The sequence below is a fragment of the Schistocerca piceifrons genome, chromosome X (genome assembly GCF_021461385.2).
Source record: "Schistocerca piceifrons isolate TAMUIC-IGC-003096 chromosome X, iqSchPice1.1, whole genome shotgun sequence".
Classification (NCBI taxonomy): Eukaryota; Metazoa; Arthropoda; class Insecta; order Orthoptera; family Acrididae; genus Schistocerca; species Schistocerca piceifrons.
Window position 1 is genome coordinate 55,372,481 of NC_060149.1, and position 25,673 is coordinate 55,398,153.

General features: G+C 42.9%; 1 protein-coding gene across 1 annotated transcript in view; it reads right to left on the bottom strand.

Moving 5' to 3' along the window:
- The window catches only part of LOC124722174, a 585,754-nt gene extending 563,239 nt beyond the window's left edge, over window positions 1–22,515 (bottom strand). The window contains exons 1-2 of the mRNA XM_047247375.1: window positions 22,509–22,515; window positions 22,221–22,391 (exon numbers count right to left, since the gene is read on the bottom strand). Coding sequence (XP_047103331.1) covers window positions 22,221–22,391; window positions 22,509–22,515 — 178 coding nt within the window. The remainder of the gene's footprint in view (window positions 1–22,220; window positions 22,392–22,508) is intronic.
- Between the last annotated feature and the right edge of the window lie 3,158 nt (window positions 22,516–25,673).

Genomic DNA, 25,673 nt, shown 5'->3' on the forward strand with positions numbered 1-25,673 from the left:
AAAACTAGCACTTACAAAATATCACATTGGAGACCCTAATAATGAAGCGATCCAACTTTTGTCCAATTAAAATATGCTGTCAGCGCTCATCATTGTACACATTATAAAATGGCGCGTACCCTGAGATCGAAGCACGCGTGCCGCATAAACGGCCAGTAAGTGGAAATGCATTGAGGCAGTGAGGGGTGGGGGGGGGGGAGGGATTAGAGAACAGTGAGAAATAATGAATGTTAAAAGACGCTATTGTAATTAAGAATATGTTAACTGATATTGAGACCTATATAAGACCACATGTCCGCTATCATACGAACAATAATAGAGGTAAAGAGTAAACACGCTGTGATAACAGTATGTGACGGTGAGAGAGATAAGTGCATGCATCATCGTGAGGTGGAAAACATACAGTAACTAGAGTGGGTAAAATGGATGTCTTTACAAAATATAAAACGGGAGAAACGAAGACGTATGGACAAATAATTTATATTAGAATTTTGAGGATTGAGCAACTCGAAGAGGCTACCGGCAACCGTATAAAGATTTTAGGCGCAATGTAGGTTTGATGTCCTCGAAAAATTGTCTGCAAGCAAGACGCAGCTGTTTATTCAGCGAATTTCCGTCTCTGACCTCTATATGTTTAAAGATTTCTAATTCTTCCCGAAGATCCAGTTTGCACCCTTCAGCTTCTCTTTGCAAAATAACTGTATCCTTCAAATTTTTCGGTGCACGTTTAGCAGACAGTAAGTGTTCGGCAAACGTAGAATTATGATTCATTAATTTCTTTCCTTACAAATACTTTTTGCACCTTGTCTTCACAGATTTGCCTGTTTGACCGATGTAATAGCATAGGGTTGCGTAAGAACTTCAAAACGAAAAACATAAACTCAGTTTTAGCGAGTTTTTATAGAAAATTATTCTGTCGTTTGGAGGACACAATTACTTTGCACAGAAAAGTCAAAGGGCGCAAACTGGATCTTCGGGAAGCACCAGAGATCTTAAAAAATCTAGAGCTCAGGGACGGAAATTTACTGAATGAACAGCTACATCTTGCTTGCAGACAATTTTTCGAAGACTTGAAACCTATATTGTGCCTAAAGTCTTTATACGGTTGCCGGCCGCCTCTCAGAGTTGCTCAGTCCTCAAAATTCTGATATACGTTATTTTTCTTACGTGTCCATTACCCCAGTTTTTTGTTTTGTGAATACGTTCATTTTATACACTTTTGTTACTGTACGTTTTTCACTACGCGATGATGCGTACACTTATTTCTTTCATCGTTACGTACTGTTATCACAGCGTGTTTACTCATTACATTATTACTGTTCGTACGATAATGGACGTGTGGTCTTATAAGAGTTTTAATATGTTAGCAGTTTCTTATTTACAATAGCGTCTTTTAACATTCATTTTTCCCCACTGTTCTCTCACTTCCCCTTCCCGCTCCCTCAGTGCTTTTCCACTTATTGGCCGTTCGTCAGTGAGTGTACTTCCATCTCAGCGCACGCGCCACGCCAGGCGAGAAGCTTTTGACATGACCCGACATTTTATTTTTTTCGTTCTATTTCTGGATTTTAACTATTTTTACTTAACAAGCCTTGATCACAGGAGCCAGCATATTTTATAATCACTACAATGATGTGCGCTGATAGCATATTTTAACTGGAAAAGTATCAGATCGTTTCATTATCTGGATTTCCAATGTGAAATTTTGTAAGTACTAGTTTTATACTTTTGGTTATTTTTTATGATACCTGAGGATCTAGTCTCCGTAGGACGCATGATTTTGACATGTATGTTTCCGAGTTTATGGTTGTTGCTGTTATGTTCTCTTCAGGTTACATGCCTTTCCTGACGAAGACGGGTATGTAAGATTAAAAAAACCACCTTTCGTTGCAACTGGTTGACTACTTTGGATTCATTTACTGATCTCTAACCGTTGCTGAAGTTCAGCCACGTTAAAAATACAGAAACCTTTGCGAATGTCATTCCTTGTACTCAGTTGGACGGTAACTATGCCTTGGAGATAGGTGCACTAGCAGTATACGCAAATGCCAGCATTGGAGTGAGAACGTGTAGTTGGTGTCAAGGAAGCCCATTGGAGAAATCGGTGATTCGCTCAACATTTGAATAGGGCGCTACCACTATTCGATGATGTTGGCAGGAATAGGTGAACCATGGCAAAACGAACAAAGCGATCGATCTAGAGAGAGGACAGAACGAGAGAATCGAACAGTTCAGAGAGGCACTGACACCCCCGGGTTCATCATTATCACTTTACGACGTGCAAGTGGGCTTCAGTGACGATTAACACGCGGTTCACAGAAAGGGGCTGAGCTAAAGGGCCCCTTGCACCGGCTACCGTTGACCGCTGTACACCAAGAAGTCCGTTTGCAGTGGTGTCGGGCGCATTCGGCCTGGAGTCTCACTGAATGGAATAAGATCGTCTTCAGCGATGAGGCCCACTTAGACTTAGGCCACGATGACCAGCGGAGAAGTGTCTGCAGAGCCCCCGGACAGTGGTTGGATACCAGCCTGACAGTCGCCCGCCATACGGCCCGACATCCAGGTGTAATAGTCCCGGGTGCCACCTTCTTTTCATTGCAGGACCCTTCTGGTCGTCGTCCATTATAGCACAGCGGTTCAACGACGATATTCTACGCCCCGTTTTGGTACCCTTCGTGGCAAGTCACCCTCGGCTTACATTTCAACAAGATAATTTCCGCCTGCACACGGCGAGAGTTTCTACTGCCTGTCTTCATACTTGCCGAAACCTGCCTTGGCCAACAAGGTCCCCGGATCTCTTCCCAATTTACATTTTGAGCGTAATGGGCAGGGCCCTCCAACCATGATGGGATTTTGACAATCTAACGCGCCAGTTGGACAAAATTTAGCACCATATCCCGCAGGAGGACATCTATCAACTCTATCAACCAATGCCAAGTCGAATAATTGCTTGCGTATTGGCCAGAGATGGACCAACGCGTTATTTATCCGTATATGTACATCACATCTACCGATTTCCGTCCCATTCAGATAATTCCCTCACGGTGTGTCTTTTTTTCTGTCTTATAGTCTATTTGCAGCTCCGCTGTGAAAACTTATTGCGAGTATGTCGCAACTCGTGGACAACATTACTGTTTACAGAAGTATTTCACAGAAACATTCAAGTCCTACACTGGTTTATCTGGCAAAATCATTTCGACTGTGCGCTTTTTTTTTTTTTTTTTTTATAACGCCCTAAACTAAGATGATCAACTTCTCTGCACTGTTTTCACACGATGTCTTTACTTAAATATCTCCCAGCACGAAGTGTTCATTCCACTACCTCCGAGGCGCAGTATCGTTTTTCATCCCCAAACAGCAACTCTCGTCCAACCCTTTCAGCGTGCTACACTATGTGATCAATAGTATCCGGACACCTGGCTGAAAATGAGTTCGTGGCGCCCTACATAGGTAATGCTGGATGTCAATATGGTGTTGGCCAATCCTTAGCCTTGCTGACAGCTTCAACTCTCGCAGACGTACGTTCAGATAGGTACTGGAAGGTTTCTTGGCGAATGGCAGCCCATTCTTCACGGAGTGCTGCACTGAGGAGAGGTATCGATGTCGGTCGGTGAGGCCTGGCACGAACTCGGCGTTCCAAAACATCACAAAGGTGTTCTATAGGACTCAGGTCAGAACTCTGTGCAGGCCCGTCCATTACAGGGCTGTTACTGTCGTGTAACCACTCCGACACAGGCCGTGCGTTATGAGCGGGTGCTCGATTGTGTTGAAAGATGCAGTCACCATCCCCGAATTGCTCTTGAACAGTGGGAAACAAGAAGGTGCTTAAAACATCAATGTAGGCCTGTGCTGTGATAGTGCCACGCAAAACAACAAGGGGTGCAAGGCCCGTCCATGAAAAACACGACCACACCATAACACCACCGCCTCCGAATTTTACTGTTGGCACTACACAGGCTGGCAGATGAAGTTCACCGGGCATTCGCCATACCCACACCCCGCCATCGGATCGCCACGTTGTGTACCGTGATTCGTCACTCCACACAACGTTTTTCCACTGTTCAAACGTCCAATGTTTACGCTCCTTACACCAAGCGAGGCGTTGTTTGGCATTTACCGGCGTGATGTGTGGCTTATGGGCAGCCGCTCAACCATGAAATCCAGGTTTTCTCACCTCCCGCCTAACTGTCATAGTACTTGCAGTGGATCCTGATGCAGTTTGGAATTCTTGTGTGATGGTTTGGATAGATGTCTGCCTATTACACATTACGACACTCTTCAACTGTCGGTGGTCTGTCAGTCAACATACGAGGTCAGCCTGTACGCTTTTGAGCTGTACGTATCCCTTCACGTTTCCACTCCACTATCACATCGGGAACAGTGAACCTAGGGATGTATAGGAGTGTGACAATCTCACGTACAGACCTATGACATAAGTGGCAGCCAATCACCTTACCACGCTCTAAGTCCGTGAGTTCCGCGGGGTGACCCATTGTGCTCTCTCACGATGTCTAATGAATACTGAGGTCGCTGATATGGAGTACCTCTCAGTAGATGGCAGCACAATGCACCTAATATGAAAAACGTATGTTTTTGGTGGTCTCCGGATACTTTTTATCACATAGTGTATCTAGCCTGCCCTGCTTGTCGCTTTTACTGCTTTCCTTCCAGCCGCGCCGTCGCTAGTCACGTATCTTAAGACAACATAATAGTTACAATTTTCGGTCTCACTGGCGTCTAACAGGAACCACGCTGAAACGAATGTTACTTTGAAATGATAAAATTATTCCTTGCCTAATATTAAATTAATCGTTCGAAACATCGCTGAGTTACACTCTTAGAAGGGAACCTCCCCATCGCACCCCCCTCAGATTTAGTTATAAGTTGGCACAGTGGATAGGCCTTGAAAAACTGAACACAGATCAGTCGAGATAACAGGAAGAAGTTGTGTGGAACTATGAAAAAACTAAGCAAAATATACAAACTGAGTAGTCCATGTGCAAGATGCATCATCTAGGAGGGTTCGAGTTCAGGAGCGCCGTGGTCCCGTGGTTAGCGTGAGCAACTGCGGAGCGAGAGGTTCTTGGTTCAAATCTTCCCTAGAGTGAAAAGTTTACTTTCTTTATTTTTGCAAAGTTATGATCTGTCCGTTCGTTCATTGACGTCTCTGTTCAGTGTAATAAGTTTAGTGTCTGTGTTTTGCGGCCGGACCGCAAAACCGTGCGATTAGTAGCCGAAAGGACGTGCCTGTCCAATGGAAACCGAAAACATTTGATTGCAAGGTCATAGGTCAACCGATTCCTCCACAGGAAAACACGTCTGATATATTCTATACGACACTGGTGACGGCATGTGCGTCACATGACAGGAATATGTTGCCGACCCAGCTAACTTGTACACTTGGTGAATGGGTAAAAAGATTCTTCTACCTTGCCCAATTTAGGTTTTCTTGTGGATGAGATAATCACTCCCAAAAAAGTGTGAAAACATAAGAGTTTGTCACATAAACTGCAACAAATGAATGCAACAGTTTCACAGTTGCACAGTTTTGTCTGTGCTCTGTCAAAACATGTTTTTAACATTTTCAAATTTTTCCGTGTGTAGACCGTCAAATCCTGCATTTGTCCAAGCAAATCTGAACATGTCCTGGAATTTTGGAGAGCGAAGTTGATTATATGTGAGTGCCTGAACTTTGATAATTTTCTGAAAATAAAAAATTATAATTTTCTCCCGAGGGAAGACTTGAACCAAGGACCTCCGCAGCTGCACACGCTAACCACGGGACCACGGCGCTCATGAGTTTATGCTCACCTGTATGTTGCGTGTCTTACACATGGACTACTCAGTTAGTATATTTTGCTTATTTTTTCATAGTTCCACACAACTTCTTCCTGTTTTTTCGATTGATCTGTGTTCAGTTTTTCAAGGCCTATCCACTGTACCAACTTATAACTAATTCTGAGGGGGGTGCGATGGGGAGGTTCCCTTGTTAGTAAGTATTGCGTTGGTGGATAATCCCCCAGCGTTTTTCCAAAAGTTTAATAAACACAACAGATAAACATAACAGAGATTTTAGTCATCAATAATATATTCTCCTTCACTATTTACAACAGTATGCCAGCGCTATGGTATCTTTTCGATTCCGCGACTATGAGGCGAAGAACTCGTCGAGTCATTTCGGAAGTGAAGTCTAGCAGAATGGTGTAGGGCGTTATCGTGGACTAACATCAGTACACGAAGCATTCTTGGTCGTTGTACTTGGATTGCGCCGGCAAGACGCCTCAGTTGTTAACAATAAATGTCAGTATTGATGGTTACTCCTCGGAGAAGCAATAGTACAACTTACCGTCGCCGTTCCATCAGATGCATAATATTATCTTTTGTTGATGCGCTCAGCTCTTTGTACGCGAAGTTGCTGCTTTGTTTGAGCTCAACCATTCTTTTCTTTGCCCGACCCCTTAGGTGAGTGGTCAGCGAGACTGACTGCTATGCAACGAGCACGGGTCGGAGATTTTCTCCGCTCGGGGACTCGGTGTTGCGGTTTCCTCGTCATCATTTCATCATCGGCACGCAAGTAGCCCAACTGAGAAGACTTGCAACTCGGCGACACAAATTTCCCAGGTGGGGACTGTCGGCCATCAATGTAATACGATTATTTCATTTCATTCCTTTCTTTTCATTAAGTAAGCGTAAGGACACCGTTTATCGTCATCAGTAACGATAGAGGATAAGAATTGTCGGTGTGCAATTTTTGAACCTCCCACATTGCATGCAATTGTCACACGGTGGTGGAATGACAAGAATTAATCACATTTGCGAGTTCTCGAATAAATTAACGTGGATCATTGTGGAACATGGAGAGCGACTATTGTCAAAACGACCCTCCTTAAAACGAGAAAACATTTTCTCGCAATGCTGTGTCCAGTAGTGTTATCGCCATACAGCGTACATATTTCTGGCTGCCTCCACTACTATCACCACTCTGCTGAACTCAAACAGACGAATATGTTGGAAATGTTCCGATTCCTTCACTTGGCACTCCATTTTCTAGCGTCCACAGTTCCACTCACTGACTCCAAATGACAAAATGGCAAAATGTAAACTCAGACAGCAACAGTGAACTACAAATAAAAACCCACAGCAGCCGGAATAACAACATACAAAACAAAAATTCATGCACTAACCTATTAGTAAATTATGGATAAAACTTCCTACTGAAGTGCAGTGTACAGTACTATTTCCTTACCTTAAAATTATAACTAGGCATTTGCGTAATGATCTTGCACAGATCTTACTTTTATGTAAAATTATAGCTAGGCATTTGCGTAATGATCTTGCACAGATCTTACTTTTATGTAATGCATGTAGGATAAACGTAATGAGGTACCTAATGTTGCATGTAGTGACGTGTTTTCATCCGTTATGCAGTGTATGTCGCCGTTGGTAACTAGGTATCTTGTTTTGACAAGTATCCAATGCATGCTCGCATCCATTTTCCCCTTCACGCTCGTCGTGTCCGTACACAGGCTGGTCAAAAACAGTCTGGAAAGCTATCCTGAGAAATAACTGTTCAGAAAAAGTTCGATATGTTGCGCCGTTTCCGTATTAATCGGCATTGAAGTTAGCCAATCAGGCCATTGCGCAAGCAAATTCAAGGGGCCCGCCCGATACGGTGTTGCAAAACGTGTTCTTAGTTTCCTTTCTTAAAAGCGAGCAAGACAGCGATACAGAAATTGGACGTGGGGCGGTAGTGAGAATCGAACCAAGCCAAAGGCTAAGCAGTCCAGTCCGCTATCATTCAAGCTGTGAGGATGACTGACACTTATTTTATGTGGCAGGTCGTTGAATTTCTACACGCAAATGCCTGATTGACTAAATTCAATGCAAATTAACTCTGAAACGGCGGGATGTATCTAAATTTTTTCTGATCAATTATTTCGCAGGACATTCTGCACTGTAACGCCTTTGAAAGCTTTTCAGACTGTTTCTGACCACCCTGCTCGTCGCTAAGCGTTTTACTCCATATCAGTACAACAGGCGGTGCTTAGCCGTCCGCGGCTGAACAAACTGTTTCCATTCATATATAGGATAATTCGAGAGTCATGTCCCATAGGACGAATAAGGTGAGCCAGAACTCCACCGACAAACTTTCAGAGGTGGTAGTATGGACCAAAGCAAGAAAAAAAATGGGTAGTAACCATGGGCTCTAAAATGCATAGCTTACGAGATATGAGTACGTTTTCATGTTTTCTACTGTGAAACACATCTCATCTCAAACTTCCTGGAAGATTAAATCTGTGTGCCGGACCGAGACTCGAAATCTGGACCTTTGCCTTTCGCGGGGAAGTGCTCCACTACTGAGCTACCCAAGCGCGACTCACGCCCCGTCCTCACAGGTAGGAGACGAGGTACTGGCGGAAGTAAAGCTGTGAGGACGGGGCATGAGTCGTGCTTGGGTAACTCAGTGGTAGAGCACTTGCCCGCGAAAGGCAAAGGTCCCGAGTTCGAGTCTCACTGTTTTAATCTGCCAGGAAGTTTCATATCAGCGCACACTCCACTGCAGAGTGAAAATCTCATTCTGGAAACATCCCCCAGGCTGTGGCTAAGCCATGTCTCCACAATATCCTTTCTTTCAGGAGTGCTAGTCCTGCAAGTTTCGTAGGAGAGATTCTGTAAAGTTTGGAAGGTAGGACACAAGGTACTGGCGGAAGTAAATCTGTGAGGACGGGGCGTGAGTCGTGCTTGGGTAGCTCAGTTGGTAGAGCACTTGCCGCGAAAGGCAAAGGTCCCGATTTCGAGTCTCGGTTCGACACACAGTTTTAATCTGCAAGGAAGTTTCATATCAGCGCACACTCCGCTGCAGAGTGAAAATCTCATTCTGCACACATCTCATCTGCTAAACAAGTGCTCTATGCTCTTAAAGTTTGCGCTTTAGAGCTCTTGTTTACTGGACTTTTTTTCTTATTTAGGTTCGTAGTACCACCTCACAAAATCTGGAAGCAATCATCTTGTAGTAAGAGAGATCTGTTTCACAGTATCGAAGATGAGGAAATGCTCATAGCGTTGGAGGTATTCACTTCAGCACACATGTTTATTACACATTAATTTCTTACTTTGGTCCATACTGCCAGCCCTGTAAGATTGTCGATAGAGTTCTACTATACATATTTGTCCTATTAGCCATGAGTGTCGAATCACCCTACATACAAACGGAATTTTTCCTAAGCGTTTCCCACATGGAACGCACTTTACTCACCACACTAAGCTTCTAGCTGGACTGGGCGCTCACAGCTAAGTGACACCGAGATAACATTCTCGTGCAACTTGCCTTGGTGGAATTTCACAGCATTCTTAAAGCAGGTGTTCAGTCTGGTAAATCGTCTCACAAGCAAAACTTTCCGAAAGAAAGCTACAACCTAATCCAGCGCTTAGATTTCACGCTCGGGGAGCTTCCCTAACTTAAAACGATTCCAGGAGCAGTCGCGTCATGCATGTCGAGTGAGTGAAGAGCGCTAAAGTATGAGACAGGAGGCAGGATGGCAGCTGCCACTCCAGACAGATGCGAAACAGCAGGCGGAAGGTGAGCGTGGCACACAAGGCGCCGCCCGCCAGCTGGCTCGTGCCAAATCCGCGCGCCCGCAACACATTTGCACACTTTAGTGCTTTTAATGGCTCGTTGAAAGTCGATTCATAAAGCGCTCATTGACAAGGCACTCTAAAGTACTTTCCTGTTCTGTGAAACCCTCGAAATAAATAGATTAACGGCCAGCTTTAAAGCTGACGTAGGGTTCCTGGGGAACCGAGCTCTGTTGCTCGGTCTGATTTCGTTTCGCCTCAGGAAAGCGAGATGTGTTTTTAACGCAAAATAATACTAGTAGGACTACCACAAATTAGTTATTTACCATTTTCCTTAGATTTCTTCAAATACGTTTTTAATAATATACCTATAGTAATAATATACCTATAGTTATCAACTTTTCGCAGCTGTGCACTGCAATGTACGGATGCAAATATGCATAATATAGAGACCACGGGAAGAAAATATTTCTTCATTTTGGCGCTAATTATAAAACATAGGTTAGTTACATCCGTCTTGTACCTAAATAGCATCCAATATAACGGTATCATTTCAATTCACCGGAATAGGAGCTCAGACATAAAGCGAACAAAAGATCTTGTTTTTGCAGCAAGTAGATGTGTTCTTGGACTATATCCTTCAATACGGAACGTTAATAATATTTGAGTTGTACCGTCATTCTGGTTCGAAGCTGAGAAGTGATATTTATTACTACAGGCATTGAAGCTGAGCTCCCTAACTTTTTTGACTGATGCATATGCGTAACTAGACACTGTCCCACTCACTGCCCACTTGTGATTGCGAAGTTTTTAAACATTCGCCATACAACTCCGACTTCTCTCCCAGAAAGTGGGAACATTGTGTAGTCTTTTAATACTCAGTTCCTCTTTTTTGTTAGTCACAGACAACAGAATTCTACCTCAGAAATTTTGAAACTATGTTATTTTACCGTGCCAAATGGCATTCGAGAATAATGAATGTCATGTAAAGTAACGAACAGAATGTGCATTAATGTGCCCCTAATAATATGCTTTGGATCGGTATACTGTGTTATTTTCTTTAGCCAACAGATCATTTGTTCATGAGATGTACCACTTAGTTTTCTCATCTAGCTCAAATTGCATGGCTACAAAAGTTAACATTCTCTTATACCAACGGCTTGCAGTTAACGCAGGAGTCGTGAAAATATCGCCGAATCTCGAGAGATCATTAAGGTATGGGAAGCCCAATATTCATTTAATTACTAGTTTGATCTATGAGGCAATGATTTATAATGAATGAGGAAGACAAAAATACCACATCTATCCAAAAATAAAGCTTCATAAACATAGATAATTTTTTATTGACAGCATCGGGAATTCGATTACAAATGTCCTTGGAACACACAGTGTTACATTCAAGCTTGAGTAGCCGAGGAACTAGTTGCATCTTCAACTTGCCTACGTAGCCGCACATCTAGATTGTTGTCGCATGCCAGCTATTTAAGGACATTGCGCAGTTCACGTAGCTGCTCATTACTGTCTACTAGTAGACAGGTTCATTTTATACCATGAAGTCTTGGATACTTCCAGGCTTGTGATAACTGCGCTGCAAGAACAGGCTCAGGCTTATTAAGGTAGTGAACCGCATTTGGATTTTATCGTCCAGGACCAGCGTTGTTCGTAACATTTTTGTTTGTATTTGTACTTGGTCTTTTGTTGGCATTCAGCGGAACATTTAAGTAATTCAGGGCTCTGTAACAAAAACTGAAACGTGGTACAGAACATGCACTGGAAATTGGTTTTTCGCTAATAAAAAAGAGACCTATCTGCCCGAGAAGAGATAAATAATTAGAAGGAAAACCACCACATGACTTTATCTAAAATGTCCCTGTTACAGTGATACTCATTCAGTGATCCCACCGGCAGGTGGGACAGGCAGTCTGCTCCACACTAGCGCCTGCTGGCCACATGCGAAATCAGAGGGCTGTCAGAAGGGTTGTAGATGGAAGTCCCTGTACAGAGATTTTTTAAAGCGCCCAACAAAGATGTGCAGGTCACACTAATGGTGTTACCAAAATGAGGTGTTTTCTTTTAGATTCTTTCAAATGGAAATCCATCAATCGCTGATTACTTGTAGTTTTCTTGAACAGAAACAGGAAGAATGAATGCACAATAATAAAACCTTTCAGAAAGACGTGACCAGTCTTAATGTCTGAGGTTCGTTACCGACTCTTGCTGAAAGTTATCATTTTGCAGAATTGCGTGGAACATCCCACGATTTACCACAGAAGTACTTGCACACACACACGCACGCACGCGCACACACACACACACACACACACACACACACACACACACAGAGAGAGAGAGAGAGAGAGAGAGAGAGAGAGAGAGAGAGAGATTCATCACAAGAGGGAGTTCGGGATATTATTACTGTCTGCAAAAGCGAAAATATAGGATGCATCCAACCATACATCGTGAGCTTGCTTTAAATTACTGGCCACTGACTTTGCAGAGCATTTGTAGAATGCAAATGTTCCATGGTAAAAGACTTCATTCCATTTTACAGTACAATATGGTGCACGGCTTGGCTTAAACTGTTCACGTATTATATAAATAGCTCTAAACATATATTTTACGTAACATTAAATTATGTACCTGATAAATTAAAAATGTAATCCAAATAGCGTTAACTTATTATACAACACTTAAATGTGCAGTACGCGACATAATTGTAAATGCTGAGCAATGTCAGTGGCCAGTAATTTAAAGTGAGTTCAAGTCATGAGATGCTGTATTTTCGCATTTCCAAACAATATCTTCAGTTTCCTCTTGTGACTAATCTGTCTCTCTCTCTCTCTCTCTCTCTCTCCCTCTCTCTCTCTCTCTCTCTCTCTCTCTCTCTCTCTCTCTCTCTCTCTCTCTCTGTGTGTGCGTGTGTGTGTGTGTGTGTGTGTGTGTGTGTGTGTGTTTGGGTGGGTGGGTGGGTGGGTGGGTAGGTGGGTGTGCCAGTACTTCGCCAGTAAATCGTACAATATTCTCCACTGTTCTGTAAAATGATAACGTTCAGCAACAGTCAGTAGAAAGCCTCAGACAGAGATTTAGCAGATATTGCCGAAAGGTTTATTACTGTACGTACATTCCTTCTGCTTCTGTTCAATATAACTGCGAGTAAGCAACGATTAATGGATTTTCGTTTCAAAGGATTTAAACAAAAACACCTTAGTTTGGTTACACCATCAGTGCCATAGGTATTTACGTACCGATCTCTAATCGCCGGCCAAGTAGGCAGCTCTTTTGACAGCACGTGGCCAGTAGATGCTACTATGTAGCAGGTTACCTGTCCCACCCGGGGGCAGGGATCGGTGAATGAGTACCTCTGTAAACTGTACAGGGACATTTTTTGAAGTTCCCAACCAAGGGGCATGAGTGGCACCGAGGGTATTGCGAACAGGATGGTGTTAGAGGGACCGTTAGCCATTTCATTCACGTGCGGGTCAATGTCGCACCCGTCCGTGCACACACCATACGATAGCGAGACAACAGAGGGATTGTAATGCAAAAACATCCTTTTCTCCTTCAGACCATGTTTAAATTTCGTCGAATGGTTTTGAATAGTCCCTAGTGATCCTACACTCTGTACCAAAACACATTCAGAGGGATGGGATGGTGTTCAATGGGGTTACACTCCCGCAATATTTTTAGAAACGAGATGAGTCATTTGGGGGGGGGGGGGTGGCAGAATTTGTCAAGAACATCGCACGGTTGTACACTGCAATGTAAACTGTCGTTTTCGGGAGGAAAATATGTGAAAATGAGTGTCTCTAGGGAAGGAGTGGTCCCATTGACCCCTCATGCCACCTCCAGAGGCCTTTTCGTGAGGGTGTAGTATCTGAAATGTTTTTCTCAGCCACCCATAAGGAACCCGCGTGATTTCAAGACTGGTCATTGCAGTTCTGACCCCCTTCGCTGCGGCGTCACACTAAGAGGTGAAATGCGGATAAGAGAGAGTGTGACGAAGTTCGCATCATGTGACACGTCCAGAGTGTCTCTGGGCATAATTGTGGTGAGATTTGTTGCGAAAGTGACATCATTAACTCACCTTGAAGCCCACTTGAACTCCTGAGCTCTTCCGTTTTCTTCCGCATGCGTCGATACGTTGCTGTTTGAAGCGCCGCCGAACCCGAGGGTGACGTGACAGGGCGCCATGCTTACAGAGGAAGGTAGGAGGCGCCTCTGAGCCAGATTTCAAACTTCTGAGTCACAGTGAAATACAATTACGGGGTTGATTATGTTGTACAGTGCATTTTGAATATCGTTAAGGAGCAAAGCAAATGACACAGGGAATGCCGTCGTATCTTTTTCTGAGCTTCCTATGTCATCTAGTATTGCGCAGAACTGGTTAGCGGTAAGTGGTACGGTCCTGTGGCCTCTACAACAGGGTCTGAAAAGCCACGGTCGGAAGGCTCACGAAGCCGCGTCGTCTGTGTATTGGCGGCTAATGAGAAATTGGTGAAGTATTTAAACAAAGAAATGGGAGGACCTGGAGACAGTTCAACAGAACTTGAAATAGGAGGTAATAGTGAGAGCACTCGGCCTAGTGTGTTCCCTGGTGGTTCAGTGATTAAGTGGCAGACCAGGGATTCCTAGGTCTAGAATTCGATTCCTGGTGAGCTCTAGGAGTTTTACCTGTCACTTGGAATTTCCTTCACCCCTCCCAATGATCGCTAATGTGAGAAATGTAGAGGCAGTTGGAAGGTAGGAGGAAGGCAACGGCATTGCAGCTGTAATAGGGACATGCCTAACAAACCATGGTACAGGTCAAGTCAACTATAAGGTTGATGGCAGCTTTACTTGCTACGTAGTTGAAAGGCAATAAAAATGTTAACCAGCATAACTGCGAATTTGTGTGAGACCAAATTCAAGGATAGCAGAGAATGAAAGCATATGCATTATGAAAATAATAATGATAACCTTATTGCGAAATAAAAACTAACACCCATGCCCAAAAATGTACATCGTTGCACATCTGTGAACTCAAAATCTTCTGCTGAGTATCAATGAATAAAGTGTTTGTACAGTCCGTGCATTTCAACAAGGTAGAATCCAGTGTGGCGGCCTGTCCAGGAAGTCATCGTGATAGTACCGCTCACTGCAAGTTTAAAATGGTCCCAAGCATGCAGAATCGTTTTGACGTTTGCAGACACCGCTGGCCATTCCGTTCGGTTGTTTCTACCTCCTGGAGGTAGCCACAACCAACTCGTGCGTTAATGTCTGTTCGTGCGTCATCGGCTTCAAAGACTAAGTCGCAAGTGTAATGTTGACAGCAAAGCTTCAGGTCCTGTAGTGATATTGCACCGCTCCGAAATTACCCTCGATAGCAATGAGAGGCTTCCGACATTCGTAGTTGACAGCGGTCCAAAACAGGAATGACACACCTCCCCGCTAAACTCTCGGGACGGCATGCTTGAGAGGTGCACACACTTGTACGTCATTAGGCGCTTCACTAATCCTACACTCGGCTGTGACGAGAACTCTACGTCTTGCATACAGGTTCCATTTATAGTGTTTCCTTGCCCACCTTCGTCATTCAATGTTGCTTTGTGGAGGGGAGGGGATGGTTGTTTTGCTCTTCGCACTGGACGCCTAGAATCCAAACTCATAGACGGTTGGGAACAGCCGTACCGTTAACCTCCATAAAACTCAGCGCGCAGTTCAGTTGCCTAAAGGTCTTAAATATGGGTAGCGATCATCAGCTGGTTGGTGTTGTTGTCCGTGGCCGACCATTACGAGGCAGAATTTCGCTATTTTGTGTCTCACAACAGCAGAAGAAAACACTAACGGAAAGAATTTCGCAGCACCAAGAAGAACTTTTACAGTATGAACGAAAGTTGGTAGGCGTGTTTCTACATCTGAAAGATTATGTCTTATCAAATATCGCGCCAGTCGTATGACCGTGGCGCTAGTAGCACCACTATGAGAATGCAAATCAGTTTTTCTTTAAATACACGCTGTAAAGGTCGTGAGCAACAGTTACCGTTGAGATTGGACGTGGTGAGATGATGTTAGTCAACAATGCCTTTAAGGCGACAAAGACGTCTTTATCAACACCTCACTGAGTTTGAACTAGGGCGTGTAATAGGGCTACGAGAAGGCGAACGTTCCTTCTGCGATACTGCAGAAAGACTTGGCAGGAATGTAGCCACTCTACATGAGTGCTGGCAACGGTGGGCACGAGAACGTACAGTCGCAAGAAGATCCGTCTCTGGACGGCCACGTGGCACCACGGATACGGAAAACCATCGCCTTCTGCGTATGGCTCTGGCGCATCGTACTACATCTGCAGCAGGAACCTCAGCAGCAGTTGGTACCAAAGTGACACAACGGTCACAAACCAGTTACGTCAACGACGGCTCCAAGCCAATCCTCCTGTAGCGTGCATTCCACTGACCCCAAACTACCGCCTTTTGCGAGACAGCAAAGACCAAGTGAGAGCTCATCGATGGACAGGGTGGCGGTCGGTCGTGTTTTCCTGATAGCTTTCTACCTCGGTGCCACTGATAGCTACGTGTTGGTTAGAAGGAGGCCAGTTGAGAGCCTGCAACTAATCTGTCTGCGTGCTAGACACACTGCAGTTATGGTCTGGGGTGGGATATCGTATTACAGCAGGGGCACTCTCGTGATTATCCCACGCACCCTGACTGCTAAATTGTAAGTCAATCTGGTGATTCGACCTGTTGTGCTATCATTCATGAACAGCATTGCAGAGTGTGTTATCCAACAGTATAACGCTCAACCACATTCCATTGTAACCCAACAAGCTCTACAGAGCGTCGACTTGTTGCCTCGGTCTGCTCGATAACCAGTCGAGCACACATATGACATCATCGGACGACAATTCCAGCGTCATCCACATACAGCATCAACATCCGTGTATTGACCGACCAAGTGCAACAGACATGAACTGGTAAACCACCAACTGACAACGAGCACAATGCGTGCACGTTTGCATACTTGCATTCCTTATTCTGGCGGTTACTAATGCACCAGCATTTCACATTTGCAATGGCTTATCTCGCGCTTACATTAACTTGTGATCTTGCAATGTTAATCACTCAGACATGATACCTAGACAAATGTATTCCCGAAATTTCATCTTTTGATGTCGCGGCTTTTTCCGTCAGTGAATTAGAGTGTCATCGTTGTCGTGTACTCCAGTTAGGCGGGCAACTTTCCATACTGACTAACGCAAAAATAACCGCCATTGTAAACAGTTTGTATATAAGGCTTGACAATTAATTTTTTCTGACTATACGGAGGTCTTGGAGTTGCTTTTTACGTTACTTCCGTGAAGTTAAGTACTGGTGTCATTCACAGAAAAATTCGTTTTTTATTGCTGGTGTGGTCCTTCACTTTTGTCTGTTATCTATATGAGTTTTAATTTTAACTTTAAAATACCATGCTTCACACCGGCAATCTGATTGTCGATTCAGCAAGAAGTTTTTACTAAAGGGGAAACATCTTTGTCCAAACTTCGTGTGTGGGAAAAAATTATCTTTCCTCCTCCTCCCGCAAACGATTGCAACACCCTGCACATTTGCAAAACAAAGGTCTACCACCATCGATAATACGATGTTTACCATAGGAAGGTCATCTTCATAGTATTTCTGGTTGACTTCATGTTCATTTTTACTCCTTAAGAGACATGATTCGTAAACATAGATAATAACTCATAATTAATAACTGCCGATTCTTCATTCATTCTTTTTAATATGTGCACCGACGTAAATTAAATTCTGTGCACAGATCGCTAGTATGCTCACATGCTCTTGTCCGTCCTCTTCTGCAATACTGCTGCGCGGTGTGGAATCCTTGCCATATAGGATTAAAGGAGTACGTCGAGAAAGTTCACAGAAGAGCAGCACGTTTTGTATTATCGAGAAATAGAGGGGAGAGTGTCACTGACATGATACAGGTTTTGGGGTGGGCATAATTAAAACGAAGGTATTTTTCGTTGCGGCGCAATCTTCTCACGAAGTTCCAGTCACCAACTTTCTCCTCCGAATGCCAAAGTGTATTGTTTTGATGCCAACTTACACATGGCGAAAATCAGAGCTCGCACGGAAACATATAGATGTTCGTTTTTTCCGCTTGATGTTCTGGAATAATGGAGAATTATTGTGAAGGTGGTTCGACGAATCCTCTGCCAGGCACTTAAGTGTGATTTGCAGTGTATCCATGTAGATGTAGATGTAGATTCTACATTTTTTTACCCGGAATCGTAACGACGTAGACAACTTTAGGAAAATCGCTTCTTTCGATCTCAGTGAAGACGAATTATACTGACGTACTCGCAGACCCTAGGAATCTTTAGTACAGACATCAGCGCACATAATGGTACACGAAGAAGTCTTAGTATTCAATATGAAAATTTATTGTCGTGTCCACAATACCTCAATAACTTCAATATTAGAATTATTGCCGTGATAAACTGCCCAGTGAATAAAGATGAATACTGATAAAAGAAATAACTGAACGCTCTATATGCTCCAAGTCTTACTTCCCGCCTTGGTTATCAACCTGAAATAAATGAAACCTAGCTATTTAAGAATGGAGTCAGGTACTGAGACCATCTACTTAACCCAGCGTTTGGTTCCAACAGAAGAAAACACTTTGTGAAATTTAAGAACTTCTTAGTCCCTTCGCAGATTGTTAACGATAGGAACCATTTACGGATTGTGTGGAGCAGCGCCACGCAGTTAGTTTGTATCGGCGACGCACGAGCTCGCACTACACGATCTTAATCTGACGTGCCCGTGTTGCGCACTCGGAAAGGCAATTTAGTGAGTCCGGCCTGAATGGTGGTGGACTTAATTTGGTACATCCTGTAGCACATTATGGTGACTGTTAATCGATAGCCGCCTAAGCTGAAGCTCGTTAACGCCTTTATTAGTTTACTATACTGAAAGCAATAACTGGCGTTATCGCCGACGCTCAGCTATGTCCCACTAATTACCAGTAAACTCCTGGGCGGCGCAGTAAAACGTTCGTTTTTATCACACATGAGCGTGGTCTCAAATGGGAAAGCTGCCAGTTAAGAAGTTAACCTGCAGCTACAGTAAATGTCCGCCATACTCCCGCATGTCATAGTTGATATGAAAGTGACAAGGAGCTATGATTAGGAAGCAATTTTAGGGGGCAAATGGTGGAATTGTAAAGTGCGTCCTACTTGCTACAGGCAGCAAGATACACGTACTTCACAGCAACATTTGTATCGTACGATTGGCTCTATGAAAGTGGCAGGATTAGATTGCGAGTGATATCTGCTTCCTATGTTGTCTCTGGACACATAAAGCACAAGGTTAAAGCATTAGTAATAGTTTGATTTTTCTGTTGTCATCGGTAAGACGCATGTAAGAAGAGGAAAGTAATTATTTCAGAACGCTCACTTGAAATTAGTTTTTCGTGTAACTTACAGGGCCTTTAAAAGTAACTCTCATCATACTTTCGCGCTATCTTAATAACCTTAAAATAGATAGAGGCGTTCGAGATTTGGTATCACTAATGCGTCAGTCTGGAATCGATTTTGGCCTGCTTATGCTAGTTATTCGGCTTTACGGCAAATTTCTAATCACTTACTGCAAGTGCGTATTTTTTAGCACTGTATGTGTTAGGACGTACGCGTATTTCCTGCATTAGCCTCATTTTGCTTTTACATTACTGTTCAGAGTAAATTATTAAGTTTCTGTCTTTTTAACATAATTGTATTCCTGTTTTACGACGTATGTTTCCCAAGCATGTACTGGGCCACTGTATGTCAGTATCTCTACTCACGTTGTGTTTTATTTTAGGAAGGCAAATATGCTTCTGAGTTTCGTTTACGGTACTGCGTGGCAACTGCATGGCCACGAAGCAACGTCATGCCAACAACATGGCAGTTACAAAAAGACATAAAAGAAGCTTTGTTTACTCGGCTGCTTTCACAACAAAGTATCATACAACATGCGCACCAGGCGTGTGTGCGTACACACACGCAACAAACACACACAAAATTAACTATAGGATCATCTAGTGAAATGCGTATAGAAGAGGAACCAATGCAAATATGTTGATGAAAATATTTTGTGGGTCCCAGCTACACAGGGAGAATGATCATCATAATGAAATAAGAGAAATCAGAGCTCGCACGGAAAGGTTTAAGTCTTCGTTTTTTCAGCGCTGATGTAGAGTGGTAAGATGGAAAAACAGTTTGCAGATAGTTCGATGGACCCTCCGCCATGCACTTAATTGTAAATTGCAGGGTAATCATGTAGATGTAGATGAAAGTACAATTCTTATTTAGTCATCGGAAAATACGCACATTTCACTATAAACTTATCTCTAAGATGGACTAAGTTGGAACGTATTGCTCATATGGTGACTGTGTTTTCCTTAAAATTTAAAGAAAGAACTCTGTCACTGGCTCGCGAGGAATGGTCTCAGTACGGATGCTGAAAAGAATGGTCATCATTAACTCTCTATTAATTAGCTTGTTTACGAACTTATGCTGACAGATGAGGCCGGCTATTTCAAAATCTGTTCGAGATATGATGTACCCTCTTTTTGAAACAGTTTCTGCGCGAACAAATTTTTATATTTGCGTTAGTTGGTTTCTTACCCAGAAGTTGTACACATTACCTAACAGCGATAACCGTTGTATAAAAGTGCTATCGACAGTATAAGAACAGTGGACTGAAAAACCATTATTTAGGAAATTGTTTGAAAAGTAATACTGAACCTATGTCCAATTCATGATTCTACAGTGAATATTAATAGTAATGTTATAAAGACCATTCAGTTTGACTAAGCCCTGAAGATAGTAGTGTGTATCGTTATCTGTCATATTTATGCAAGTAGTTTATTCTGCTCTAGCCGTCAACTCCAAACTTAACGTTAACATATGCAGGTGTCAGACTTCATTGCACTCGCGTGTGGGAAGATATAGGTTGTGGTCGTCCGTTAAAATTACTCATAACTACTTTCTTAAACAAGGATGTTATTCATTCTCATGCCTAATTCGGCTAGCGACCGTTTTTCTTTTTTATTCTTGGAACAGTGTTGATAAGTAAATTATTGTTTGTTACTGTTTGAATATTTACGTAATTCTGACTTTCACTTCCGATAAGCCACTTCCGTTAGGTACAACACGGTCAACATAACAAAATTCCTCTCAGAGGGTAACACTGCTCTGCTTCTTCATACTATAGTTACTTGAAGAATAATAATTTCACTATACGAACTTCAGCTTCGAGGTTATGGTATAGTAGTAGCAGACAGAAGTTTTATAGGTGGTTTTTCCGAAACAGGACTACTTTGTTCTGTTGGGGCTTAGTACGTAATAAGCCAAACTTGGTATTTGATTGTATAAGCTACGTAAATACGTATTGCAGTGTTATAAACTGAACTGATCACTGATTGGAAATGGTTATGTTCGTCAACTTCGAGACAATTTGCATCCTTTTTGGACTTTATGTCCCCAAGAACGATGTCATCTCACCGGGTCACAATCGTTCGCAATTGGTTTGATGAACATTCTGAACGGTCTGGGCGAGTGACTGGGCCACCCACATAGCCCGACATGAATCCCATCGAAAATTTATGGGATACAATCGAGAGGTCAGTTTGTGCACAAAATCCTGCACCTGCAACAATTTCGCAATTATGGATGGCTGTAGAGGCAAGAAGCATTGCTCAGTATTTCTGCAGGGGGCTTCAAACGACTTGTGGAGTTCATGCCGCGTCGAATTGCTGACTACACTGGGAAAAAGGGGATCCTGCACGATATTAGGAGGTATCCCATGACTTTTGTCACCTCAGAGTTGTTGCGTGTGTAATCCTGCTGCCAGGACCGGAATATTGGTCAGGCGGTGCGGTGCAACGCCTTCTCTTCCGCAGTGGGGAGTTGGATTACGTCGTTCCGTGGCCTGACGCGTTACTTGCTCTGACGTGGCAGTACGATTGTCTTCTACGGCTACCGACGCCGAGATATACTCCACGCCAGTCGACCGTTCGATGTGGGCCTATTGGCGCGCCTATGTCATACGCTAACTGCTGGTCCACGAGCTGCTGCTACATCCGATGATTCTGGTGCTCGAGCTGGAACCGCCTACAAGGTGATTTTCTCTGGTACCCGGGCGTCTCTGGTGTGCTTCGGCTTCGCAGCGTGTGCTCCATTACGCCTCGCAGTTGACCTACTGCCGGAGTCGCCACCTGACGCGTCTCGAATCCACAACGCAGCTGACGCTGCACCCTTTGGTGAGCCCGCTTGCCAGGCCGGCGAACACGCGCTGTCGCAGCCGAACTCGCCGCCTTATGCTTTGCTGAGGCAGACATTACAGCTGGGTCAACGCACGCCTTCACAACTTCATGAGCATCTTGCTAAATAAAGAGTGTATTTTCCATTTGAGCTCCACTGATTCCACGAATGGCGAGTTACCGGTGTTATGCAGCACATCATCCTACATTCTGGGTTATGAGACGATCATCCTGGCGAATAATCGAGGTTTAGCCCTCTAAAATATAGGTATTACCCTCTTTGTGACTGTCGATTTATGCTGACGTGATCAGTTTTTGACGCCAGGCTGTAGTAAGCTTTTCCCACCGTGTGGGTAAGTTTGACTTACCCTTCTTGAGCACGAAGATGCAGGGGTGGTCGAAGAGGAAGTCCCGGAAGGAGTTGCACTCCGGGTCGACGTGCGGCTCGCGGCAGAGGCAGGTGGGCTTGAAGAACGGGAAGGCCTGCAGCGTGCGCAACGCCGCTTGGCACTTTGTCACCGTCACCGTCGAGCACGCCACTGCAACGGCATCGTACAATATGATGAGTAACACTGACAAATATGTTACATTTTATTTGTAAATAAGCTACATGCAAACCGGAAACGGACTTCGTACAAAAGTTTATCGGGTATCACCAATCATTCATTACCAACTGAAATACGATAACCGTTTTTTTTTTCATTAAAAGAAAAAGTTAATTTTAGAAATAATTCGGAAATGTTTTGAGTAATTGCAACCTTACACTGTAAACTCCTAAAAAATTGATAAGACACTGAGGGACGCCGGTACGGCACGCAGGCCAAAAAAATAATAATAACACATACTGTCCGCCGGCGGCCTCCGCAGCATTCCGTTCCCCGCGGCGGTGCAAAATCGTTTTAAAGTCTCTATCTCCTTCAAAAACCACGAAAAAATTCTGAAATTCTTGTGTATCGTGTTCTGAGTATGTTAAAAATCTGTTAACTTTAATTACGGTCAGAGCTTCTCTTTTTTTCCTTTTTCTTTTTTTTTTGTTTTGAGCGATTGAAGTTTCCCCGACGGAGAAATAATTTCAAACTTAGCGAGTCATGCCTGGAAAACTGTATAATCTCATAGAAACACTTTTTGTTTTCCATTCCTTACCAAAATACCTCGTTCGGCAATGGGTCTTCCTAATATTTTGTACATCATTTTATTATGAATAACTTTAGAAAAACTGTGTTTATCTGCTATTTTATCGGTACTGACTTCTTAAAAACCATACATTTTAATGCATCTGTCTCCTACAAAAATTATGTAAAAATTATCGTCGCAGAGCTTAGGTGGACTGGATTTACAAGCACGGTCCAGAATCAACTTTCAGTGCGATATAAGGACCACTTGAGACACCATATTGCTTTGTGCCCATCTTGATACTGAACAAACGATTTTATTCATGCCTGGTATAGCAGAAGTGAGATACTTACAACTGGTAGTTGGATACAGTTGGAATACGTAATCATGTAAGTGATAGTTTTAGCACTGTTTCTGTTAAGTTACTATAGGATTTAGTGAAAAATACTTTTGACAGCACTGTTATTAGCATTATGGGAACGTCGCGAATCGCAATGACAATTCTGTATGAAATGTTCTCCTTTTATCGTGCCGAATCAGTACTGAAGCTGCTCTGAAAACCGTACAAATTTTTACTGCCTTTAACAACCTCTCAGGAATACAGGAGACCTGCGATTATTTCAAGATACTGGTTGCTGACCTCTGACAGTCGACGGGTTGCTGATGGAAATGTATGGTTCTCAGAGTATGCGATGATGCTTGATACTTCGTACGTATTGAATTTTCTATATGCAGTTCTCCTTGTGATAGTTTGTTGCTTTCTGAAATTGCTGTTCAGCGGAAAAGAACATAAAATATGCTTCAGAGAACCACAGAAACACAAAACCTACATTTCACTTGTTTTTAAAATGAGTTGGAGAATATTGTTACCTTTACTAAAACGTTCCAAATGTTTCGAAATGCAATAATGGATGTGAATCTGACCAACTTATTCTGAGGTGCTTCCGACCAAACAAAAATCTCTTTTTCTTTTACGTCGAATAGTCGGACTGATCAAGAATTGACGATACCATAAGTAATTACATATTACCGGAGACGGACGCTGACGTCACGCTTTTGGGTGAACGTGTGGCAACATCAGTGTACTAGAAGTGGACGTGCTCAGCGTCTGTAATACTGGGTAACCAGCCGCTGAACAAAATATAATAGGGAAACGCATTCTCTGATACAGTGCCCGATAGCGATATATTCGTATTGATTTTGGTTGAACCTTTCCAGTATGGAGATGAGAAAGCCAGTGAATGCTAATTTCTTCGCTACAGAATGAAAAAAAAACTCGTATTTACAAATTCTCATTTCTTAAGTTTAAATTTGAACTTCATAAACATGGTTCTGGAGAACAGCAGTTCAAATCCTCATCCTTACATCCAGTTTTACGGGGATTCACTCAGTCGTTTAAGTTATGCTGGGCTAGTTCCTTAGAAAAGGACACAGGTGATTTCCTTCCCAACTTATGCACCGTCTCTAGTGATATCGTCGTCGACTGGACGGTAACTTTAATCTCCCCCTCTTCCTGCACTTGGTTCAGTGAACAGACTCACGTTTGTGGACGTGTTCAAGTGCCTTCCATCTTAGTAATTTAACATTTCAGACAGTAAATAATTTGGATGTGAGGTAACTGCTACTCCTATTCAGATTACGTTACGCATAAACAGCAAATCCCGCAATAATTGTAGCCACATTTAGTTTAATAATCTAGCACTGTTCTTTTTTGCTTCTGTCGTTTTGTGTACTTCAGTTAGATCACAACGTTACATCAGCGTAATTATACACTTTTATCTTTCTAGAACTATGCGTTACAGTAGGCTACATTTACAGATCTGCGATTCATCTTCACTTACATTTGTTTCCGAAACCATGTAGTCACAGATTAAAAAAGTAACCGGTCCATTACAATTCGCAAATTTTATTGAACAAATTGAGGCAGGAGGTTTGCACTACCTGCAATGATATGCTTTGAATTTCTATAACTACAAAAAACTAAACATACTACAAGAAGTAACTGTACTCTCATGATTTATAGCCAATGTGTATGATAGCGTATGTTTTTATACCACCAAGCAAGATATATAAATGGCGAAACGATTGACTTGAAAGACAATTTCTTGTCGCTAGAGGTAATAATTTCTGGTAGCTCTTATAGAAGATGAGTCACCTTCCAAAATCTCTCTGGCATAGTACTGCAGATATTATATTGCATTTACGGTCTGACGCCCTATGCATCCTATAGTGAGGTGCAAAGAGAAGTACATATCTAATATATATTTTACTTTAGGACTCTGAGTTGCGAAAATATGTTTCGAACATCCTTAAAAGTAGTTTATAATGATACGTAGACGGGTAAAATGTTAAATTACTCAGTTCACAGAGAAAACTGAAGTACTTTTAATTTTGTCAGAGATACTCTAATATCCCTCAGCCAACGTCAGCACATTCATATTCGGAGTTAATTCGATGATGAAAGTATGGAGTCTCACAACTCATATACCTAGCACCTTCTACGATAGCATTATTGTGTTCTTCCATCTTCCACCGCTCGCAGGTATCCAGTTCGAATTCTGGTGCTGTAAGGCATTTTCAACTGCAGTATTTTTCTGAGAAGAGAACGATTGTTGGTGTCAACGAGTCTTTAATCAACAGCCCTGGCTTTGATGTCCTTTAACAACATACGTTTTAAAGAGGTACTGTTGTGTAAGTAAGTTACTGAA